Source organism: Zea mays, chromosome 9 (assembly GCF_902167145.1).
Source record: "Zea mays cultivar B73 chromosome 9, Zm-B73-REFERENCE-NAM-5.0, whole genome shotgun sequence".
Lineage (NCBI taxonomy): Eukaryota > Viridiplantae > Streptophyta > Magnoliopsida > Poales > Poaceae > Zea > Zea mays.
In genome coordinates, this window is record NC_050104.1 from 89,608,418 (window position 1) to 89,627,485 (window position 19,068).

The 19,068-nt window shown below is 39.7% G+C and overlaps 1 protein-coding gene and 1 long non-coding RNA gene across 2 annotated transcripts; both read left to right on the top strand.

Moving 5' to 3' along the window:
- Window positions 1–16,200: 16,200 nt before the first annotated feature.
- On the top strand, window positions 16,201–18,089 carry LOC109942358 (uncharacterized). Its single transcript, XM_020544294.1, has 3 exons — window positions 16,201–16,311; window positions 17,367–17,465; window positions 17,553–18,089. Exons 1-3 carry the CDS (start codon window positions 16,279–16,281, stop codon window positions 17,931–17,933), a joined length of 513 nt encoding a protein of 170 aa, XP_020399883.1. The 5' UTR covers window positions 16,201–16,278; the 3' UTR covers window positions 17,934–18,089.
- A 320-nt stretch (window positions 18,090–18,409) lies between these two features.
- On the top strand, window positions 18,410–18,844 carry LOC103638654 (uncharacterized). The gene is made up of 3 exons (XR_558957.4): window positions 18,410–18,486; window positions 18,569–18,608; window positions 18,685–18,844. It is a non-coding gene; the product is annotated as an uncharacterized lncRNA (long non-coding RNA).
- Window positions 18,845–19,068: the final 224 nt, after the last annotated feature.

Genomic DNA, 19,068 nt, shown 5'->3' on the forward strand with positions numbered 1-19,068 from the left:
TCATCCGAGGAGTACTCCGACTCATCCGAGCCCTCGAGCCCGGAGCGCTCGACGGCCCGGATGTACGTCCAGACCTCCCGCGAGCCCCTGGGAGTCGTCTGAGTCGTCAGACGACTCACGCAGGGGGATGGGAGCCGGAGACCCCTCAGACTCAGATGAGAACTCCTCCTCTGAGTACTCCGAGTCACCAAACTCCTCCGATGGAGGAGTTGGCTCACGCTTGCGCTTGTTGTTCTTGCCCATGGTGGAAGCAAAAGGGAGAGAAGAAAGGGAAGCAACAGAGAACAGCGAGAGATGTGAAAAAGCCAGAGAGACAACGGCGCTATTTATAGAAGGAGAAGGCAACCGCTCACCTCCAACCGCGGTCACTGAACAGTCGTAAAGCATTCAATAAGCACTTCAATCTGTCTGAAGACACGTCAGGCGGCTGACGCCGTTTCACACAACACAACACCCATTGGGACTCCAGTCAACAGCGCGGAGGATATGATTACACCCGCCGTCACATCACATTACTACTCAGAAGCAGCCGGCTAAAACACTCAGCGTACCAAGCCGTCCCTTGCCCACACCCATTGGGGGGGACGCCCAGGAATTATCAGTATATTTTTCAAAACGGTCACATCTGTGCAGGGCAAGCAGTGAATACCTCAAGACAAAAATGAGATATCAGTAAGGATCAGAGGAAAGCCAAATATAGCCAGTGAAGTACAAAATATGGCCGACAGAAGCGACGTGAAGACTAGACAGAGAACATCCATCAAACGTCCAATCAGTCGCAGAGCAAATAAATTGCGCTACCTAGCAAGATATGGATGGATTGCGAACTCGGCTGCTAAAGACAAAATATATGCTGACCTCTGAAGCATAATATTGATGACATAACGCTGACCTCCAAAGCATAATACGGATAGCTTCATGCCAATTTCTACAAACAGAAAGGATAATTTTCAGCAAAGAGACACAAAAGGAAGACCTTCGAATGGATTATCCTCAAAAATCCATTTGAAGGTCGGGGGCTACACCCATTGGGTGCACCTTCGGTGCACCCCATGGATTATCATTCCAAGCCAAGATAGTGCCGACTTCTAAGGCGTGGGATAAGATTAAAAGGCCGGCCCTCAACCAAAACGCAGGAGCACAAATGGAAATAATTTCTGGGGAAGACCTTCGAGTAGATTATTTTCTAAAATCTACTCGAAGCTCGGGGGCTACACCCATTGGGTGCACCTCCGGTGCACCCAATGAAGTTCAGAATCCTACAGATTGAAATGCCGACCTCTAAGGCACAAGCACGAAACAAAGCTTCGGTCTACGAGTGATCAAAGCAGGAGGAGACAATAAGAAGTCATTTTCTTCAAATAACCTGCAAGCTGGACCTGGGATCTTTGGGCTGATTACCTCTAAATTAACCCAAAGATCGGGGGCTTGTGGGGGATAGATATCCCCCGGGTCCACTAAAAGAGTAAAAGACCTCACAAAAGGCCCAAGGGCCCAATAAATCGTAAGGTCATTCTTTCGTGGGCCTGAGGAGTGACAACCAGCAAAGCAGATCGACATGAGACCGGATTAGTGCAAACCCGGACGACCCACAACGTCGAGCGAGCGACCACAACAGAGATCCGACTTTCCCGCGCTGGAGCCCCCATGCAACGGAGCCATGCGAGGATAAGTCGGCAGAACTACAGGGAGATAAACTCAAACAGTTCACTATCTTTTAGCTACACGTTGTTATCATATCCACATGTATTGCCCCACGGTCGAGTATATAAGGCCTAGGGGGCACCCCTTCAGAACGATCGACCCTATAACGTAGCCATCCACACCAACTCTCTGTATTCTCAATCCGGAGAGCTCTCTTGTAACCACATTCACCAAGCATACTCACCAGGACGTAGGGTGTTACACATCTCTAAGCGGCCCGAACCTGTAAACCTTGTCCACTGTCCCTCGTGCAATCGGCACGAACCATTTTGCTATAGTTGTTGACACCGTCCTACTCCTAAAAACACCTTGAGGGGCAACCCCGGGTGTGCGGTCGGACCCAAAACATCGACAGCGACCATGTCAAGACTATGGCCCAGGGCGAAGCTACCTTCTCTGTGGATGATACAAAGGACCCCTCAACTGAAGCAAGTTTAATGGGCGGGAAATTTTATAATGACATCTGGGTGAATGGTGGCCGAGAGATGGCTCATGAAATTATGAAGAAAAGTGAGAAAGACATCCATGACGCCCGAGTACAAGCAAAACAAGCTAAAGAAGCTGCAGAGCACGAGAAACGCATTGGTATTGTTTCGCGGCTTTTAGCTTCGGCATTTGTTTTTGTGGCTTCAGACTGATTAATTTTTTCCATTGTAGCTGAATTATCTCCGCCACCGGAACTGTTCGATCCCCTGGCCGATCCAGAAACGAAGGAAGCACTGGAGATCATTAATATGGCTGAATCTATTGTTGACGAAGTCGTCAATAAATTGTTGAATGAAGTTGCGGAGAAGATCCTAAAAGAAGACTAGCACTTTTTGTATAAACATTTTTAAATGGTCAATATAGCTTTGTTGTAACAAGACTGTAATATTCGATGTACATATCTTTGAATCTAATATGTAAATTATTTTGTAATTCACTTCTTTGCGATGCATGAAACTTTATATACATACCGTTTTTGAGCCTTCGGCAAAAAAACACTTTCCCTTCTTTTCATGCTTCATAAAGAAAAAGATCTGTGCTTCGTGAAAATACCCATACTTCATAAAAACATCCATGCTTCGTAAAAATATTCATACTTCGTAAAAACATTCATGCTTCGTAAACAAACACTACACGACAGTTGATCTTTAGCGACCCTTATTAGGTACCAATTGTTGGTTGCTAAAGGTTAGGGACCGACGGTCAGTCGCTAAATCCTTTTGTAGCAACGGTCGGTTGGTCGCTAAAAGTCTAGAACTTTAACAACTTATGGTTGGTCACTATAGATGTCGTCGGGGACTAGAGTCCGTGACCCAGCGTCCCAGGACCCAGGCTCCCAGTCCCAACCTCTTCTATCCGGCATCCAGGGAGCAGCAAATCCAGAGACCTCGACACCTCCTAACCCTAGCCGCCAGGCTCCAGTGCTCCACTGCTCCAGCAGATCCCGAAAGCAGCGAGGAAACACGGGGCGACCGAGGCCAGTGTCTGGACTCTGGATCCGCCGGTCCGCCACTCCGCCCCTCATCTCCGACCTGAGTGCGCCGCCCCGCGCCGCCCCGCTTCTCCCTCGGGCATTGTCCGCGCCTCCGTGCCTCCACAGTCCGCGTCTGGCCGTCCGCACAGGGCCCAGGCAGTTGCTGCCTGCTGGCTTGCTGCCGTCCACCAGGCCGCCTAGCCACACAGCACACTACTTCTACAGTTCTACGGCCAGCGCCTAGCGGTCCAGTCCAGGTTAGTGCTTTTGCCATCATTTGGTCTTAATCTCATGGAGAGTGGAGACCTTTTTTTGTTTGCTGCCCACACTAGACACGTTGCTTTTTTTTGTTTGCTGCCCACACTAGGCACATTATTGTTTGGTGCTAAAATTATTATTTGAGGTTGTTGGAATGTTAAATTATTATAAAATTCTATTACTATTGGATTGTGTGAGAGGGTCGATCGATCAGCTAGTAGAAGGGCAGGTTAATGGTACATAAGTGCTGCCCTCATTGCTTTGCTAGCTCTTGCAGAACGCATCATATACTACGGTCGTGTTAGCCTGAGTTAGTGAAAGTTGTGTAGGCACACCTAGGTATGAATAAATCCTACATAAAGAGTATGGATAAATCATGGATCACAAGTGAGGGTAGGTACAAAGCAACTTTTCATAGCAACTCTTATGTTTTTCTATAGTTATATTGATATGTAACATAGGAACTGTATGTAGGGAGACAAAGGTTTATAAACAAGGGGTGAATGGTTTTCTAGCTTTTGCATTTAGACATTCAGCAATAGGAAACAAGATACTATGCCCTTGCAAGAAGTGTGTTAACTTGTTTTGGAGAGAGGCCGGTGAAGTGCGAGAACACTTGATATGTGATGGTTTTCTAAAAGGGTACACAACATGGACCTTACATGGAGAAGCTTCGTCCTCTTTTGTGAATCATGGTAACAATGATGATGAGTTTAGCGAGCATCCTACAGAAGATGATGCAATATCTGAGTTGTTAAAGGATAGGCTTGTGGTTTAGATGATGGAGGGGATATGGAGGATGATGGGTCTTTTGAGGAACCTAATGAAGACACAATAGCCATTCGTAAGCTAGCAGAAGACAATAGTCAAGAATTATATCCGGGTTGTCAAAACTACTCAAAGCTATGTTTCCTAGTTCGTTTGCTTCACATCAAACTTCTTGGAGGATGGACAGATAGAAGTTTTGATTTGTTGGTAGATTTACTTGTTGATGCACTTCCTAGAAACTTTCATGAAGCAAAGAACGTGGTCAAATCTATAGGAGTCGGGTACACTACAATTCATGCATGTGAAAATGATTGCATTCTATTTTGGAAGGAGCATAAAAAACTTGATTCATGCTCGGTATGTAGTGTCTCACGTTGGAAATCAGAAAAGAAGAGTCTAGATGGGAAACGTGAGTACAAAGTTCCTAGGAAGGTGCTTCGTTATTTCCCTATTAAAAAAGACTCCAAAGATTGTTTGTTTCTTCTAAATTTGCAAGTCTCACAAGGTGGCATGATGAACACAGAGTAAAAGATGGTTTGCTTAGGCATCCTGCCGATTCACCCTTGTGGAAAGATATTGATCAAAAGTATCCAGAATTTGCTATGGATAGTCGTAATATCCGCCTAGCATTTGCTACAGATGGTTTCAATCCATATAGGACAATGAATGTTAGTTACAAGTATTTGGCCTGGCATATTGATTCCACTCAACTTTCCACCATCGATGTGCATGAAGGATTCAAATTTTATCTTGTCTATCTTAATTCCTGGTCGATCTTCTGCGGGTAGTGATATGGACGTTTATTTTCAGCCCCTTGTCTATGATCTGCTTGATATGTTTGTTAATGGTGTGAAGACCTATGATGCCTCAAAGGGTGAATACTTTCAGTTGCGTGCTGCAATAATTTGGACCATCACTGATTTCCCTGGTCTAGGCAGTGTATCCGGATTTGTCACCTCTGGTCAAGCAGCGTGTCCTGATTGCCACTCATTGATTTGTTCTCTCAGACTTGGAAATGGTAGCAAGTCTTGCTACATGGGACATCGTAGGTTCTTACATCCAAACCACCCATTTAGGTCTGATGTTGATTCATTTGGTGAAAGTGAGTTGAGGCCAGCACCTACTCCTCTTTCAGGAGAGGAAATTTTGGATTGTACAAAAAATTTGAAAACAATTTATGGCAAGAAGCCATCAGGTAAGCCAATAAGGAATCAGAAACGCAAGGATGGGAAACCATTAGTCTTTTTGAAAAGGAGACCTATTTGGTTCACTCTTCCATATTGGAAGGACTTGAAAATTCGATATAATTTTGATGTCATGCACATAGAGAAGAATGTGTGTGAAAATATAATTAATACTTTGTTGGACATTGATGGAAAATCTAAGGATAATTTGAATGCTCGCTTGGATCTTCAAGCTTTAGGTATTAGAAGCGACCTTCATCCTATTGAACTAGAAGCTAATCAATTTTATTTGCCTCCTGCACCCTACTCAATGAGCTCTGTTGAGAAGAAATTGTTTTGTCAAGTATTAAAAGGGGTCAAGTTTCCTGATGGATATGCCGCTGATATACGACATAATGTTCTTGTCAATGAAAAAAAGATAGTTAATCTTAATACTCATGGCGACCACATTCTTCTACAAGATTTACTGCCACTTGCTGTCCGGAGAGTTCTCCCTCAAGAAGTTAGTGCTGTGCTGATTCGTTTAAGCACGTTCTTTAGAAAATTGTACTCTCCTGTTATTCGAATAAGTGACATGCAAAGGTTAGAATCTGAGATAGCTGAAATCTTGAGCCTTTTAGAGATTATTTTCCCTCCATCATTTTTTACCATTAATGTACATTTGATGGTACATCTTCCTACCCAAGCAAGAGTGGCAGGCCCAATCCATTTTCGAAGCATGTGGCCGGTGGAGAGGTAATTTTCTTTGGTATATTACAAAGCAAACAAATAACGATATAATTTTTCAATAACATGAGGAGTGTTGTTGTTTACATGTATAGGTTTCTAAAAAATGCAAGGGCTATGTGCGTACAAAAAGTCACCCGGAAGGATCAATTATGGAGGGTTCTTTGTTTGATGAGGCTCTCACGTTTTGTTCTCGGTATTTACAAGATGAGACCCACTTCAACCATAGAGTTAGAAATCGCTTACCAACACAAATTTGTGTTACAACTCCATTCTTTCACAGAATTGGTCGAGCATTGGCTGGAAAGTGTGTTGTCAATTTAGATCACAAGACATGGCTTCAAGCACATAGATATGTCCTTTTCAACTATTCCAACATAGAAACATATTTAAAGTAAGCTATCTAACTCAGCGAGTATCGTGTGATTATTTACTCTTCGTTTTGCTCAATACCATACTTCAAAGAAAATTCATGTTGGCCATTTCAGCAAACATGCTCAATACCTCTCCTCAATTGGTGTTCGAAATCAGCGTGAGATCAACCACATGCAACATAAAACCTTCCATGAGTGGTTCAGGTTACATGTAAGTATAAAAGGAGAAGTGAATTTACAATCTCATAAAGTCTTTCACTTTAACAATAGTATTGGTACCACAGGTTGAGGAAACATGTGAGGAGGCCTCAGAAGAGATCAAAATTTTAGCTAAGGGACCAATGATGATTGCACATAAGTATAACAGCTACTCAATAAATGGATTCAACTTTCGTACACAGTCATATGATGAGAATAGGTCTGTCCAAAGTAGTGGGGTAGCGTTAGCTGCTGAGACAACTCATTTCGAAAGAGGAAATGATGACAACCATACTATAGGGAAAAACATCTTTTCTGGTATCATAAAAGAAATTCTTGAACTCAACTACCACCATAAAGGAAATATTGTGCTTTTCAAGTGTGATTGGGTTGATAACCGTGTAAACAACAAATGGGTTCGAACGGATCAATTTGGAATCACCACAGTGAATTTCAAACATTTATTCAATACTGGTGAAAAGATCTCGGATGAACCTTTCATATTAGCATCACAGGCAACGCAAGTTTACTATGTTGTTGATTCAATTGATACTGAATGGGTTGCTGTTGTTCAGCCAAAACCGCGAGATTTGTATGGAAGTGATGTTGATTATGGTATCATTGATGATGAAAATGATGTAGTTCTGCCAATCCTTGATCTGCAATCTAATGTATTTGAAAGTCTTATTGTTGGATGTGTCCCATGTGCTAGAACAGATATAGATGGTGTCATTGTTAGTGGAGTAAAACAAGGAAAAAAAATCTAGAAAGTAAGTTTGATGATTCCATGTTTGATGATATTTTTAATATATGCATGCACTTGTTGTTTGAGTATAAATAGCTAATCTCATCGTTTGAGTATAAATAGCTAATCTCATTGTTTGAGTAAGTTTGATGATTCCATGTTTGTTGATATTTCAGGAAAAAAATGGCAAGCGCAAGAGAAAGCAATAAAGATGGATCATGTAGTGAATACGAGCAGCTGAAGCAAGAAAATATTGAAAGAAATAAAAGGAGGTTGACATCTCTTAACATCCCTGAAATCGTCAAGAGTATGGAGCACCAAGGTCCATCCAAAAAAATTTCAAAGGTTGGCATCTCTTAACTGAATTTCAGTTTATACAGTTTTGTTCTCACCGACAGCTGATTGTTGCTATTGCAAATAAATTCCGAAGTCTGAATACGCTCAGTTAGTGTTGTCGCGTTTCAGAGTATGGAAACTGAATAAGCTCAGATTTTTTAGTGCGTTAGGAGGTTGTAGTTGAGTTCGACGCGCGCTCAGAATGAGCCTCAATCTGACATGAACACTAACGATATTTATCTTCAATAAACACTGCTATTTGAATTAGCCACGCTATAATTTTAACACCTCTAATTCTGAAACATTCTAAAGACTAATATAGCAAAGCCGCCCCAGACTACTGTAATCATGTTACCTATCAAATTCTTGCTGTAATCATGTCTCACAGCAAATGTCATCATTAAGGAATGTTCACTAGGTTGGGACATATTGAAATGCATGGTGGATGGTTTACTTAGCGTTAGACCTTGGATAGGGAAATGTAGTAGGCGGTTGATCACAACTTCACAAGAGCTTAGTGGGTATGCTGCATTTCCTAGTCTGGTCTGGCGGCTAATTATTTGAAAGACAATAATAATAAAGGTGCCTTGCCTTCCATTCCACCAGCCGTGAATCTCTTTCGACTACTACTTGGGACGATCTGCTTTGACTCATCTACAAGAATGTTTTCTTTCCTAAAATTTCTGGCTTGGATACTGGGCTCAGTTGCCATTGTCAGTCACTGTTCGAGCGAATGATTGGCGGGACGCCGCCATGAATTGAATGAGCTACGGAGGGGGGGGGGGGGGGGGGGGGGGGGGGGGGGGCTCACCTGGCTACTATTTGCATACTCTTCTACCTTGGGGGAAAAAGTCAGAGGTGTCCAGTAGAAGCCACTACTGCTGCGCTGCATATATATACACGACCAACCAAAGTAGGTACTAGCTAATCAACATCTAGTCTGTATGAGGTGTGCTTGTTTGTGTTTGAAATGATAATAACTAGTGTCAATTACATGTGTATGCCAGCATCATTTCTTTGAAGGAAAACTGCCATTTCTTTGAAGGAAATAGAACTGCCATTTTCAGTTTCAGTTTCTATAGACGGCTTATCAATTTTCTGCAGATGGCTTAGCACATTTTCTGTAGATGGCTTATCAATTTTTAGTTTTAGTTTCTGTAGACGACTTATCAATTTTCTGTAGATGGCTTAGCACATTTTCTGTAGATGGCTTAGCACATTTTCTGTAGATGGCTTATCAATTTTCAGTTTTAGCACAGTTTTAGTTTCAGTTTTATAGCAGTTTCAGTTTCAGTTTTATAGCAGTTTCTGTAGACGGTCAGCATGAATCAAGTTGTGAAGTCTTCTGTTTCATTGGGCTCTCCTTGGTATTGGTGTATTCCTTTCTATATCTTGTGTCATAATGGTCTTTAGATCCGTATAGGGAAATTGGAAGCCACCAGAGTCTGTATTTCCACGATTGAACTCTCTAAAATGCCTCATCAGTTTCTGTTGAACACGATCGCCTCTGTAAAATAAAATTAAAAAAAACTGCTGCCTGAAGAAGAGAGATGTCCTAGGCTGTTCCACGAAATCCAAGCGTTCATACGCAGATAGGACAACCAATTGTCGTGAATTTGAGCTAAAAATGTAATTTACATTTGATCTCTCTCTACTCTACCGCTACAGCAGCAGGCACAAGGCGCATGTGGCGGAACCGCCCGAATTATTCCAGTATAAGTGCCCAAGTCACACCTGCAAGAGCAGCAACACACTTAAACCGGAATAACCCGTCAGTCTCTCGGATCTAGTCCGATAAAGCCACTTACCAGGACCGAATACCACTAGCTCACTCGAAGGTGAGGCACAGAGAAATACAATAAAGTATAATACCACAAATTTTAAGGAGTACCATTAGTGATTACATTATCGGAGTTTCAGAAATAATAACCATAAATTTTAATGCAGCGGAAATAACTAACGGAGAAAACCCGAGTAACATGGCGAAGCCTGGCCACGCTACTCCTCCTGGTCCTCTCCTGCGAAAGCAATAACCCACTTGACCGTCTATCCCGGTGGCAGGGATGGAGGCCAAGTCACACCATCAACCAAATCCAAGAGTACCTGCAAAAATTGTGCCACAAGCAAGGCTGAGTATACTAATACTCAGCTAGACTTACCCGGTGTGAGGAGTCTACTCCTCTACCTCTAGACATGCAACTGTTTGGCTGAGGGGTTTGGTTTGCCAAAAGCACTAGCTGAGTCTAAAATCAAGTTTTAGCTTTTCAAGTTTTAGTATGATCCTTTTAAACTAGATGAGTACCTAGCTACTCATACATGATATCAAACATTTTTAAGCAATCAACCTTTTTTTTGCCGGTCAACTCATTTCCACTTATTACTCAATGTAGCAGCATGGATCAAGCAGTCTCATTAGCTGTGAGAAGCAGACGATTCGAATCAAGTTTTTAAACCTTGCAAGGTAAACCTAAACACACGACATGTAGGGGCACTCCGTCCCCACACACATCAACCGTCCCCATCGATTCCCCGTCAGCAGATCAGGGCTCATTGCCTTGGCGTACAATGTCTCACTGACCCCGACTGCCGTCGTGCAGTGACCGCACTTGTACCCACCATAACCGGAATGGGAGACCACGTCTCAGGTCGCGTGAGGGGCAAAGTCTACTGCCAGGTTCAATCAGGTACTAGGCTTGCCGATTTACCATATTTCTCGGCATGTGTTTAGTACGTTCAAACGCTTGACACACGGTACCACACCTTAATCCTTATTCCAATTTCCGTCTCGTAGACAACGCATCCCCATGGACCGTTGTCCACAGACCATCATCATTCTGATATAAAAATGGATACAACCAATTCCTGACCTCGCACGAGTGCTGGAAAAATCACTCGACTTCTACCGAGATCCCTAATTAGTAAAGCAGCTACTCGACCTAGCATATTAGTATCCATCTCAAAAGGAATCCTGAGTTCATGCAACTAGGGTTTCAGGCAACTCCTACACTTAAGTGCACGGTACAAGCCTACAAACATTAAGTGTAGTAAAATAGCATATATATAATGGGTTATGCATAAAACCGGGGCTTGCCTTTAATTTGACACTTAGATAGTGTTTGTCGGGGGTACTCGCTTGGCGAGCATCCACTGGATAAGTCCATCATTCTTCAGGTCGTCCACCAACTGCATCTTGTGGTTGGCACCACATCACTTGCACGATCATCATCTCTCGGTCCTAAATGAGATGCATGATGCATATGTATGAATATCATAAAATAGCACAAGATACTTTAAGTACATGATAGAGAACTAACATTAACTAGTAAGACACATAAACATCCATACGTTAACGCTAGCTATCTATACGTCATTGGGTACAACAAGTCAACATTACTGGAAAGACGACGAACATTTCCTATATTTGACCCACACAAACACGACATCACGAGTACAAGCATTTACCTTGTTCACTTTAATCGTTCATTGGCTACTTATGATTAAACTAGTTAAGTACATATAATTTACGATGACTTACACATAGACTGACTTAGTTAAAAAGGAATAGTTACTTAATCGGGTTTTACAATTGTTCGCAATACTCTAATGCAAGCATACATCCAAGGGCACACAAGAAAGTGATAGCCTAATCATACTGCTTATTATACTAATCTATTGAGGTTGGTATTTTTTAATACTCAGATTAGCAGCACAATTATTAGAAATAATAACATCTCATTAATTTTGTTTTTCGTCCATATAGTGACACTTGCTAAATTGATGTTGATTGAAGCTGATTACTTACTAGACTTCAACAATTTAATTTACTACTTAGGAACGTGCACTAGTTACTTACATATAACCTAATTATATTAGTTACTATCATTGTTACTCATATGCACTTAACACCAAAACAAGCAAGCAGTCACTCAAGACAAACACAACAGAGTAGAGTAATCAATCACAATCAACATGATTAAGAGAGCAGCACAACAGTTACTTGTTTCAGTCATAACTCAAAAGATATTTATCCAAAAATAGTGATCAAATACTTTTTGGAAAGCATAAGAAACACTCTACAACTTTGGTATGGTCATCTCAAGGTGATTAGACACTTAACAAGGTTAAATAGTGATAAATGACAATTTTATTCAGATTTGGACAGATTCAGACTTGCGACTTCAAAAATTCATAACTAGAGACTCAGGCATCCAAACAAAGTGATCTTAGACTTTATGGAAAGCTAATTAAATGTTCTACAAATTATTTATAAACATCTCAGATTGATTTAAAGTGTATCAAGAGTAAAAGACACTAGAAGGCTTTGCTGCTAGATTTTGGACAGATTCAGTTTTCACACTTTAAATATCCATAACTTAATCTTCAGACCACCAAAAGAGTGATCCAAGACTTTTTGGAAAGCTTGGAAAAATCACTACATACTTTTATAATCACCAAGAATTGATTCTATGCTGAACTGAATCAAACAATTCAGTTTTTGAAATCTGTTTTGACAGTGGACAGAATACAACAATCCTCTTATAAAATTTATAACTCTCAAACTATCAGGTTTTTTGTCATGAAAATTTAACACAAGTAAGATAATAAAATTATCTACAACTTTCTTATAATTGACAAGGACTGATTCTAAATTGAACTTAAGCAAACAATGCGATCTCTGAAATCTGTACAGGAATTAGACAAATTCAGTTACTAAACTTGTGAAAAGCATAACTTCTAAACGATCAGACTTATGACTGTCAAATTTTAACACAAGCAAGTTAATAAAGTTATCTACAACTTTCTTGTGACCACAAATAACTTATTGCAATATTAACTTAACCAACCATTGCAATCTCTAAAATCTATTCAGAAATTGGACAGATTCAGGTACTGAATTTGTGAAAAGTATAACTTCTAAACCATTAATCCTTAGCTCATTAAATTTTTGGAAGAGCTAGATATACAAGTTAATTACAACTTTTATATAGAACATATGTACATAAAACACACTTTACTTTACTAGATTAACCGCACAACAAAAACTATACGTGTAGGAATTTCAGTTTGCTAGCACAATAGCACTCAACTCAATCATCAATTAAAATCATGGAGAGACACTACCACCAATTTCTCAAGTTTAAATCATTATGACTTAGTTATCAAGTTTCAATTTATATTGAGATACTTAAGCATTTTCAAAGAAAACATGCACGCTTTTGTTTACTTCTAATTTTTCACTAATTGTTCTTATAATTATAAAATATGTATCATTTTAGCACCATATGAAATTATCTAATTTGGAGCTGAAATTTTTATGAGGCATAGGTAATAACAAATTATGACTAATGTATAAATTTCACATTCTCAGGTTTTATATTGTATTTACTACAAAAATAACAAATTACTAATGCAATAAAGCATGTGAGAGCAAGTGAAATCTAAAACTAATTATTTTCTGTGAATGCATGACCATATTAAGTTTTCTTAGGCTACTATAATATCATGAAAGGACAGTGGAAGACCATTTTCCATTTTTACATCTATATCTTATTTATAAACCATTTAAAACTACTTAATATGTCTCAAACAAGTTAAATCCCTAACTCAGCTACACATGCACCATTATTCATGAAAGTTTTACCAGTCACCAAGCATCACACAGAGGGTCTACTGTAAAAATTTCAATTCATTTGGAGCACTAGAGCTACAGATCCAAAAATAACAAGCAAATCAATCTTCTTTTCTCTATTTAACTTGTTTTAATTAACACACCAAGAAAACAGTGAACAACCTATAATTTTTTTTCTTAGATGGAGTATGACAACATCTAACTAACAAAACAAGTTTCATCATTTTTGGATTTTTATAATTAAAATTATGGAGAGATGCAAGTTCATTTACTTTCTAAACCAGTTTTTAAATACGAATTTCTACAGAAAAACTTTTCCATTAAAACATACCAACATATAGATCCACTAGTTAGAGCATTTCATAAGGAAGCCAACAAAACAAATTTCACGATTTTAGCAGCTCTAAAACTCGAGATATGAATTTTTGAACACAACACAAAAATCTGCAACTTTGTGCACTCACATCTCCACTCGGGCCCACTTGTCATAGACTCAGGGGTCTTCTTCTACCTTGGACTTCCTGAACGTGAGGTGTGTTTGCTGTAGGTTTGAGGGCTCCATGGCCATAGGAAGGGATCCTCGCTGCTGCCAGGGGAGAGAAGAAGAGAGGGATGGCTCCACAGCAGCGCACCAAGGAGAGCCCGAGCAGAGGGGGAGAGATGGCGTGGGGGAAGAGAAGGGAGAGGGCAAGGGCTGCCATTTATAGAGCCAAGCTCTGGACATGTCAGCTAGCTGCAGCAGGTGGCAGGTGCTACAGTGACATCTTTGGGCGACGTGTTTTGGCAGTTTCTGTTTGGAATCGGATCTTGGTTGCTGCACAAAATATCTTCCTTGATCTATACTCTACAATTGTTGTACAGGACTTGAGGTGATTCGGGCATTGGTTAGAGAGTTATGGACCCACGAAAACTGGTTTGTCAGTGGGTTAGAAATCAGTGGAAACATGTGAAAACTGAATGTCAAAGCATGTCAAACGGAATCGGATGAATGCCATCTTTTAATATGTCGTGCCCCTTTTAGTTATTAACAACTTTTATATTTGGGAAAACTTGAGTTGTTGAACAAAAATTTGGGAACGCGAGACGTCAACACGAACGACACTGATTCCAGACTTAGAAGAATTCGAATTCTGAAATCAGATTTTTATTCTGTCTTGATGGCACTGTTTGGGATACTTAGAGATTGAATCAAGGCTTGGTTTAAATATAAAGTTTGTTGTATAACATAGGTTCTACAACTTTTATTAAAGGTCAAACCTCATATCTTGAATATAAATAAAAGTTTCACTTTGGTCAAGGTAGTATAGTTATAAAGCTTCAATTTATATATTTAAAGCGATCGAAGTATTTTCTCGACATTTTCTTGGCATTTTCTCTACATAAACCCTTAATAACTTCTGTTGTAGAGTTGATATAGAGTTGTTTTAGCAATATGACAAGGTTTTGTTGAATTTCAAAATTCGCATTTGTTCGGACGAGCAGTTTCAAGCATGTATAGGATTTATCTTTTCATGTGTGTATTTGGTTCGAACTTCTAGAAATCTTTAGATACACTTGATGGATAGAGATGAATGATGATATAGAGAAAACAAATCGATTTGCATAAGAATTAATTAGAGGTTCACACATAGAGATCCTGCGGGAGAATGTGAATTCGGATTAAGTATTTGGACGTAGACCGACTATCGAGACAGTGGATTCGGACATAGATTGGATAATATCACAACTGTCAAGAGTCCGAATAAATGAGTCTGGACAGGAGTTACGAGACGATATTGACTTTCGAATTTGCATTTGCTTCGAGAAATAAAAGTTTTAACATGCTCCAAATTTGGCTGTTCTTGAGATTGAATAATTCCAAACTTGGTGAAACATTCATGAGTAACTTGATGAATGAAGATAGATGTGATAGAGAAATAGAAATTTTCACTGAGCATTCGAGATTAGGATAAATCTCCCGACATAACATGAAATTGACACCAGGGGTGTCACAGCGCAGACTGCTTAGGGGTCACAAGGCTTACAGTTACAGCCCCACGAACAAATAGGAAGCGGTCTGCGCCCGGTTTTATAGCAGTTTCAGTTTTAGTTCTAGCACTTTTAGCAAATGTATATATATATTTCATGTCAGTTTCATAGCAGTTAACTGCATAACATTCATGCCATTTGCATGTAGAAAAAACAGAAGACAAGTGTTCCAACAACTAAACCTCCAAACTTGCGACCAAGGCCACAAAGACAAAGTGTTCCAACAACTAAACCTCCAAACTTGCGACCAAGGCCAAAAAGACAAAATGCTCAACCTCAAGACGAACAAGCGATTGCTGATTTGCAGACGGTGGGAGATTTTCTCACTGACAATGGTGATGACTCATAATCCTCATATTTATATATCATGTATATCATTTAGTACATGCAACTTCTTTTAACAGTTACCAATGTGTGCTTTTCATTTGCTTAAGTTGAAGTTTCCGAGGATGATCCAATCAATGCTACAAAAAGAGGCCTGCAAGGGGCATAACTAAGATGGAGGGAATATTCTCAAGGTCACCTGAAATGCCAAAATCAAAATTTTACTCAACGATCGAGGTCAGCCTATTGGTAAAAGTGCTAGACAACTTTCAAGTGCTATTGGGTGTCAAGTTAGAAAGAAATTGTCTATTGCTACCACGGACTGGAGGCTTGTTGATATAAACAAGAAGTATGAGTTGTGGGAGGATATAAAGACATATTATGATGTAGATGCTGCTGCCTTAAACTGGGTGATGCGCACAGCTGGAAAGAAGTGAAAGCAATTTAAAGCATCCATAAAGCAATGATACTTCAATCCTGAATTGTCTATAAAAGAAATTCCAGAATGTCTTGATAAGAGGGTTAATGATGATGATTGGCACTCTATGTACAACTATTGGATGTCTTCTGAATTTCAGGTAAGCTCTACACTTTAGTTCTAATAAAGCAACCATACTTCAATCCTGTAACACATATTTTTTATTCTGTTTTTAGGATCGCTCAGAAAAAGCTAAAATAAATCGACAAAAGCTAAAGATGCACCATACAGCCGACAGTGTGAGCTATGCATGTTCATAATATGATTTGGTAATGTTCTTTGTATTTTACTATATCTATTCATGATTACATCCTGCTGCTCCACATTCGATATAAGCTCTATTGTCTAGTCTGAAAGCATGGGCAACAGTGATACATTTTAGACACAAAATAGATTGCTACATGTGCTGCTTGTGCTGCTGTGCTGCTGTGCTACATTTTAGACACAAAATAGATTGATACTTTTATATTTGAATAATAACCATAATAAGGCATGTAAGTTATTATACATCCAGCCTTTTAAAATTTTAACTGTAATGGTTCTTGAAGACTAAAAGAACCAGACTAATGGATGAGCTTTCATTATTTCATTGTCGCAAATATTACATGGGAGCTTAATAGGAAATAAGCATTGCTTAGCATCAATGTGCTAGTTTCTGATTTGCATCCAAAAATTTATCTGCATGACTTTAACATCCTTGCAATATAGATCATGATGATAGTTATACCTTGCAAAATTACCTGGATTCTAGCTAGAGCATTTGATGCCTCAACAGCTCGATGTTCTAGTTCTACTTCTCTCTCAACAGCTGCCTGTATTGCAACAGCAAGTGACTAGAAAATAATAGAAGAAAAAACTACGGAGAATATAAAGTGCCTAAGAGACTAAACTTTGACAAATTACCATCTTTGTGGCGTTATGAGAAATGCGCTCTTCTTCAGCCCTACGCTCTGCGGTAGCAAGTTCCTCCCGTAAAGCCTAAATCAAATGGTGTTTGGAGGTTATGTACCTGATCTACATAATGGGAACTGACAGAAACCATTTTTGCCTTACCTGTATAACCATTTTTGCCTTACCTGTATAACCCTGGTTTTCAATGAACTTACATGTTACATTTTTTCCCTTTGTGAAACTGACAGAAAAGTATGTTTGCAGGCTGTGAAACTAGGACGTCCTCCACGAAGAGATGAAAACTTTATCCAAACCCATACAAGAAAAAATGGTGTTCCTACAGAACATGCAAAACCAATAATTGTAAGGCTTTGTTGTTAATTTTTAGTACAATATACATTTCTATCTGAATTACCTTTTATGATGTGAATCATCTTTAATTCTCTATAGGACCAACTTAATGATGTTCTTGGAGTATATCCAGAGTTAAAGGACCGGTCAATTCAAGAGGGTGATGCATTCTCTGTTGTTTGTGGAGCGAAAGAGCCAAAAGGATATGTTCGTGTTTTGGGTTTAGGCCCTACTCCTCAAGATATTGGCACTCCAGAGTTGAAGTCTTATACTGCAACAAGACTACAAATAGAGATTCTTGCTCGTACAAAGGTTCAAAGTGAGAAGGCTGCTTTAGAAGAGCGTGTACTTGAGCTACAGACTCAAATTGAGCAAAGGGCTCAACCAGACCGGGCAAGTGAAGAGCCCATGTCACATCGCGGCTCTACTTCATTTGAACATAAGGTATTCAATATTTTCATTCATGCTGCTTTATCCTAATTTTCTAGATTCCTTGTACTATGCTATGAAATTGTGTTTCTTAAGGTGCTGAGGAACAAGTTTGCTGCTGAGGATGAGGAAGACAATGAAGAATATTGTGCTTCTGAAGATGAGGAATTAGATGATGAGGATGATCAAATATTTCATCAGATGCAAGGTGCACACTCACCAAGATCTACAAGGCACTTTGCTGAAGCTTCACACTCTAAACATGATGATCTTGTAATGCTCTCACTCATTTCATACATTTTCTAACCTTTGTTTTCATAAACCCTCAAAAACATTGAAGTAAATTATTCTTAATCATTTGCACCAGGTTGGAAAAGATGTCATATTGTATGCTATGTTGAGATCTGATTTGCCTGTGGCTAAAGGGACAATTGTTTTAACTAAACCAAGCACCACAGTTGGAGGCCAGATCCTTGGAAGGCAATATTGTGAAGTTATTGTAACTTGTGTGCTAAAACGAGATACAGTTTTGCCTCGCCCTTGTGCCAATGTGGAAACTATGGCTGATGCTTACATGATGTCAGTTGCATGGCCGTACAAGAAAGTAATATTCTATATCTTATCTTGTTTATATTTAGATTTATATGAGCCATCAACTTAATGATGATTAACCTTGATTGCACCAGCTGAAGTTGGTGCATAAGGCTGCAACACCGTCTAGTGGAGGTAGATAAGGCATCAAAACTGTATTTTTATTTGCAAATGTAGCAACAATATACTAATTTGATGTACTTTTTTCTAGGGTGTTCTGGACAAAGAAAGCTTGTACCTTAAAACAGGAGGATACAAGAAGCTGGAGTGGTTGTCTGAAGGCTTTTGAACTGCTTGAAGCATTAGTGTAGCTTTGGTGCTTTTGTGACTGATCAGCTCTGGAGCAGCTAGAGTGATGTAGTTGTGGGCTTTTGAACAATAGCTAGAGTGATATGAAACATTAGTGATGTAGTTGTGGGCTTTTGAACTGCTTCAAGCTGGAGTGATGTCGCTGTGGTGCTTTTATGACTGATCATCTCTGGAGCTTTTGTGAATGATCTAGCTATCTGTAAATGATCTAATTGTGAATGATATTATAATTGTGATGCTTTTGTGAACATATAATTATGGTGCTTTTGTGTTTATGTGATGGATT

Coding starts and splice junctions, on each gene's coding strand:
- LOC109942358 (XM_020544294.1), top strand. CDS start 16,279: ATGTACAACTATTGGATGTCTTCTGAATTTCAG. Junction 16,312..17,366: donor GGATGTCTTCTGAATTTCAG/GTAAGCTCTACA, acceptor GTATGTTTGCAG/GCTGTGAAACTAGGACGTCC. Junction 17,466..17,552: donor AACATGCAAAACCAATAATT/GTAAGGCTTTGT, acceptor AATTCTCTATAG/GACCAACTTAATGATGTTCT.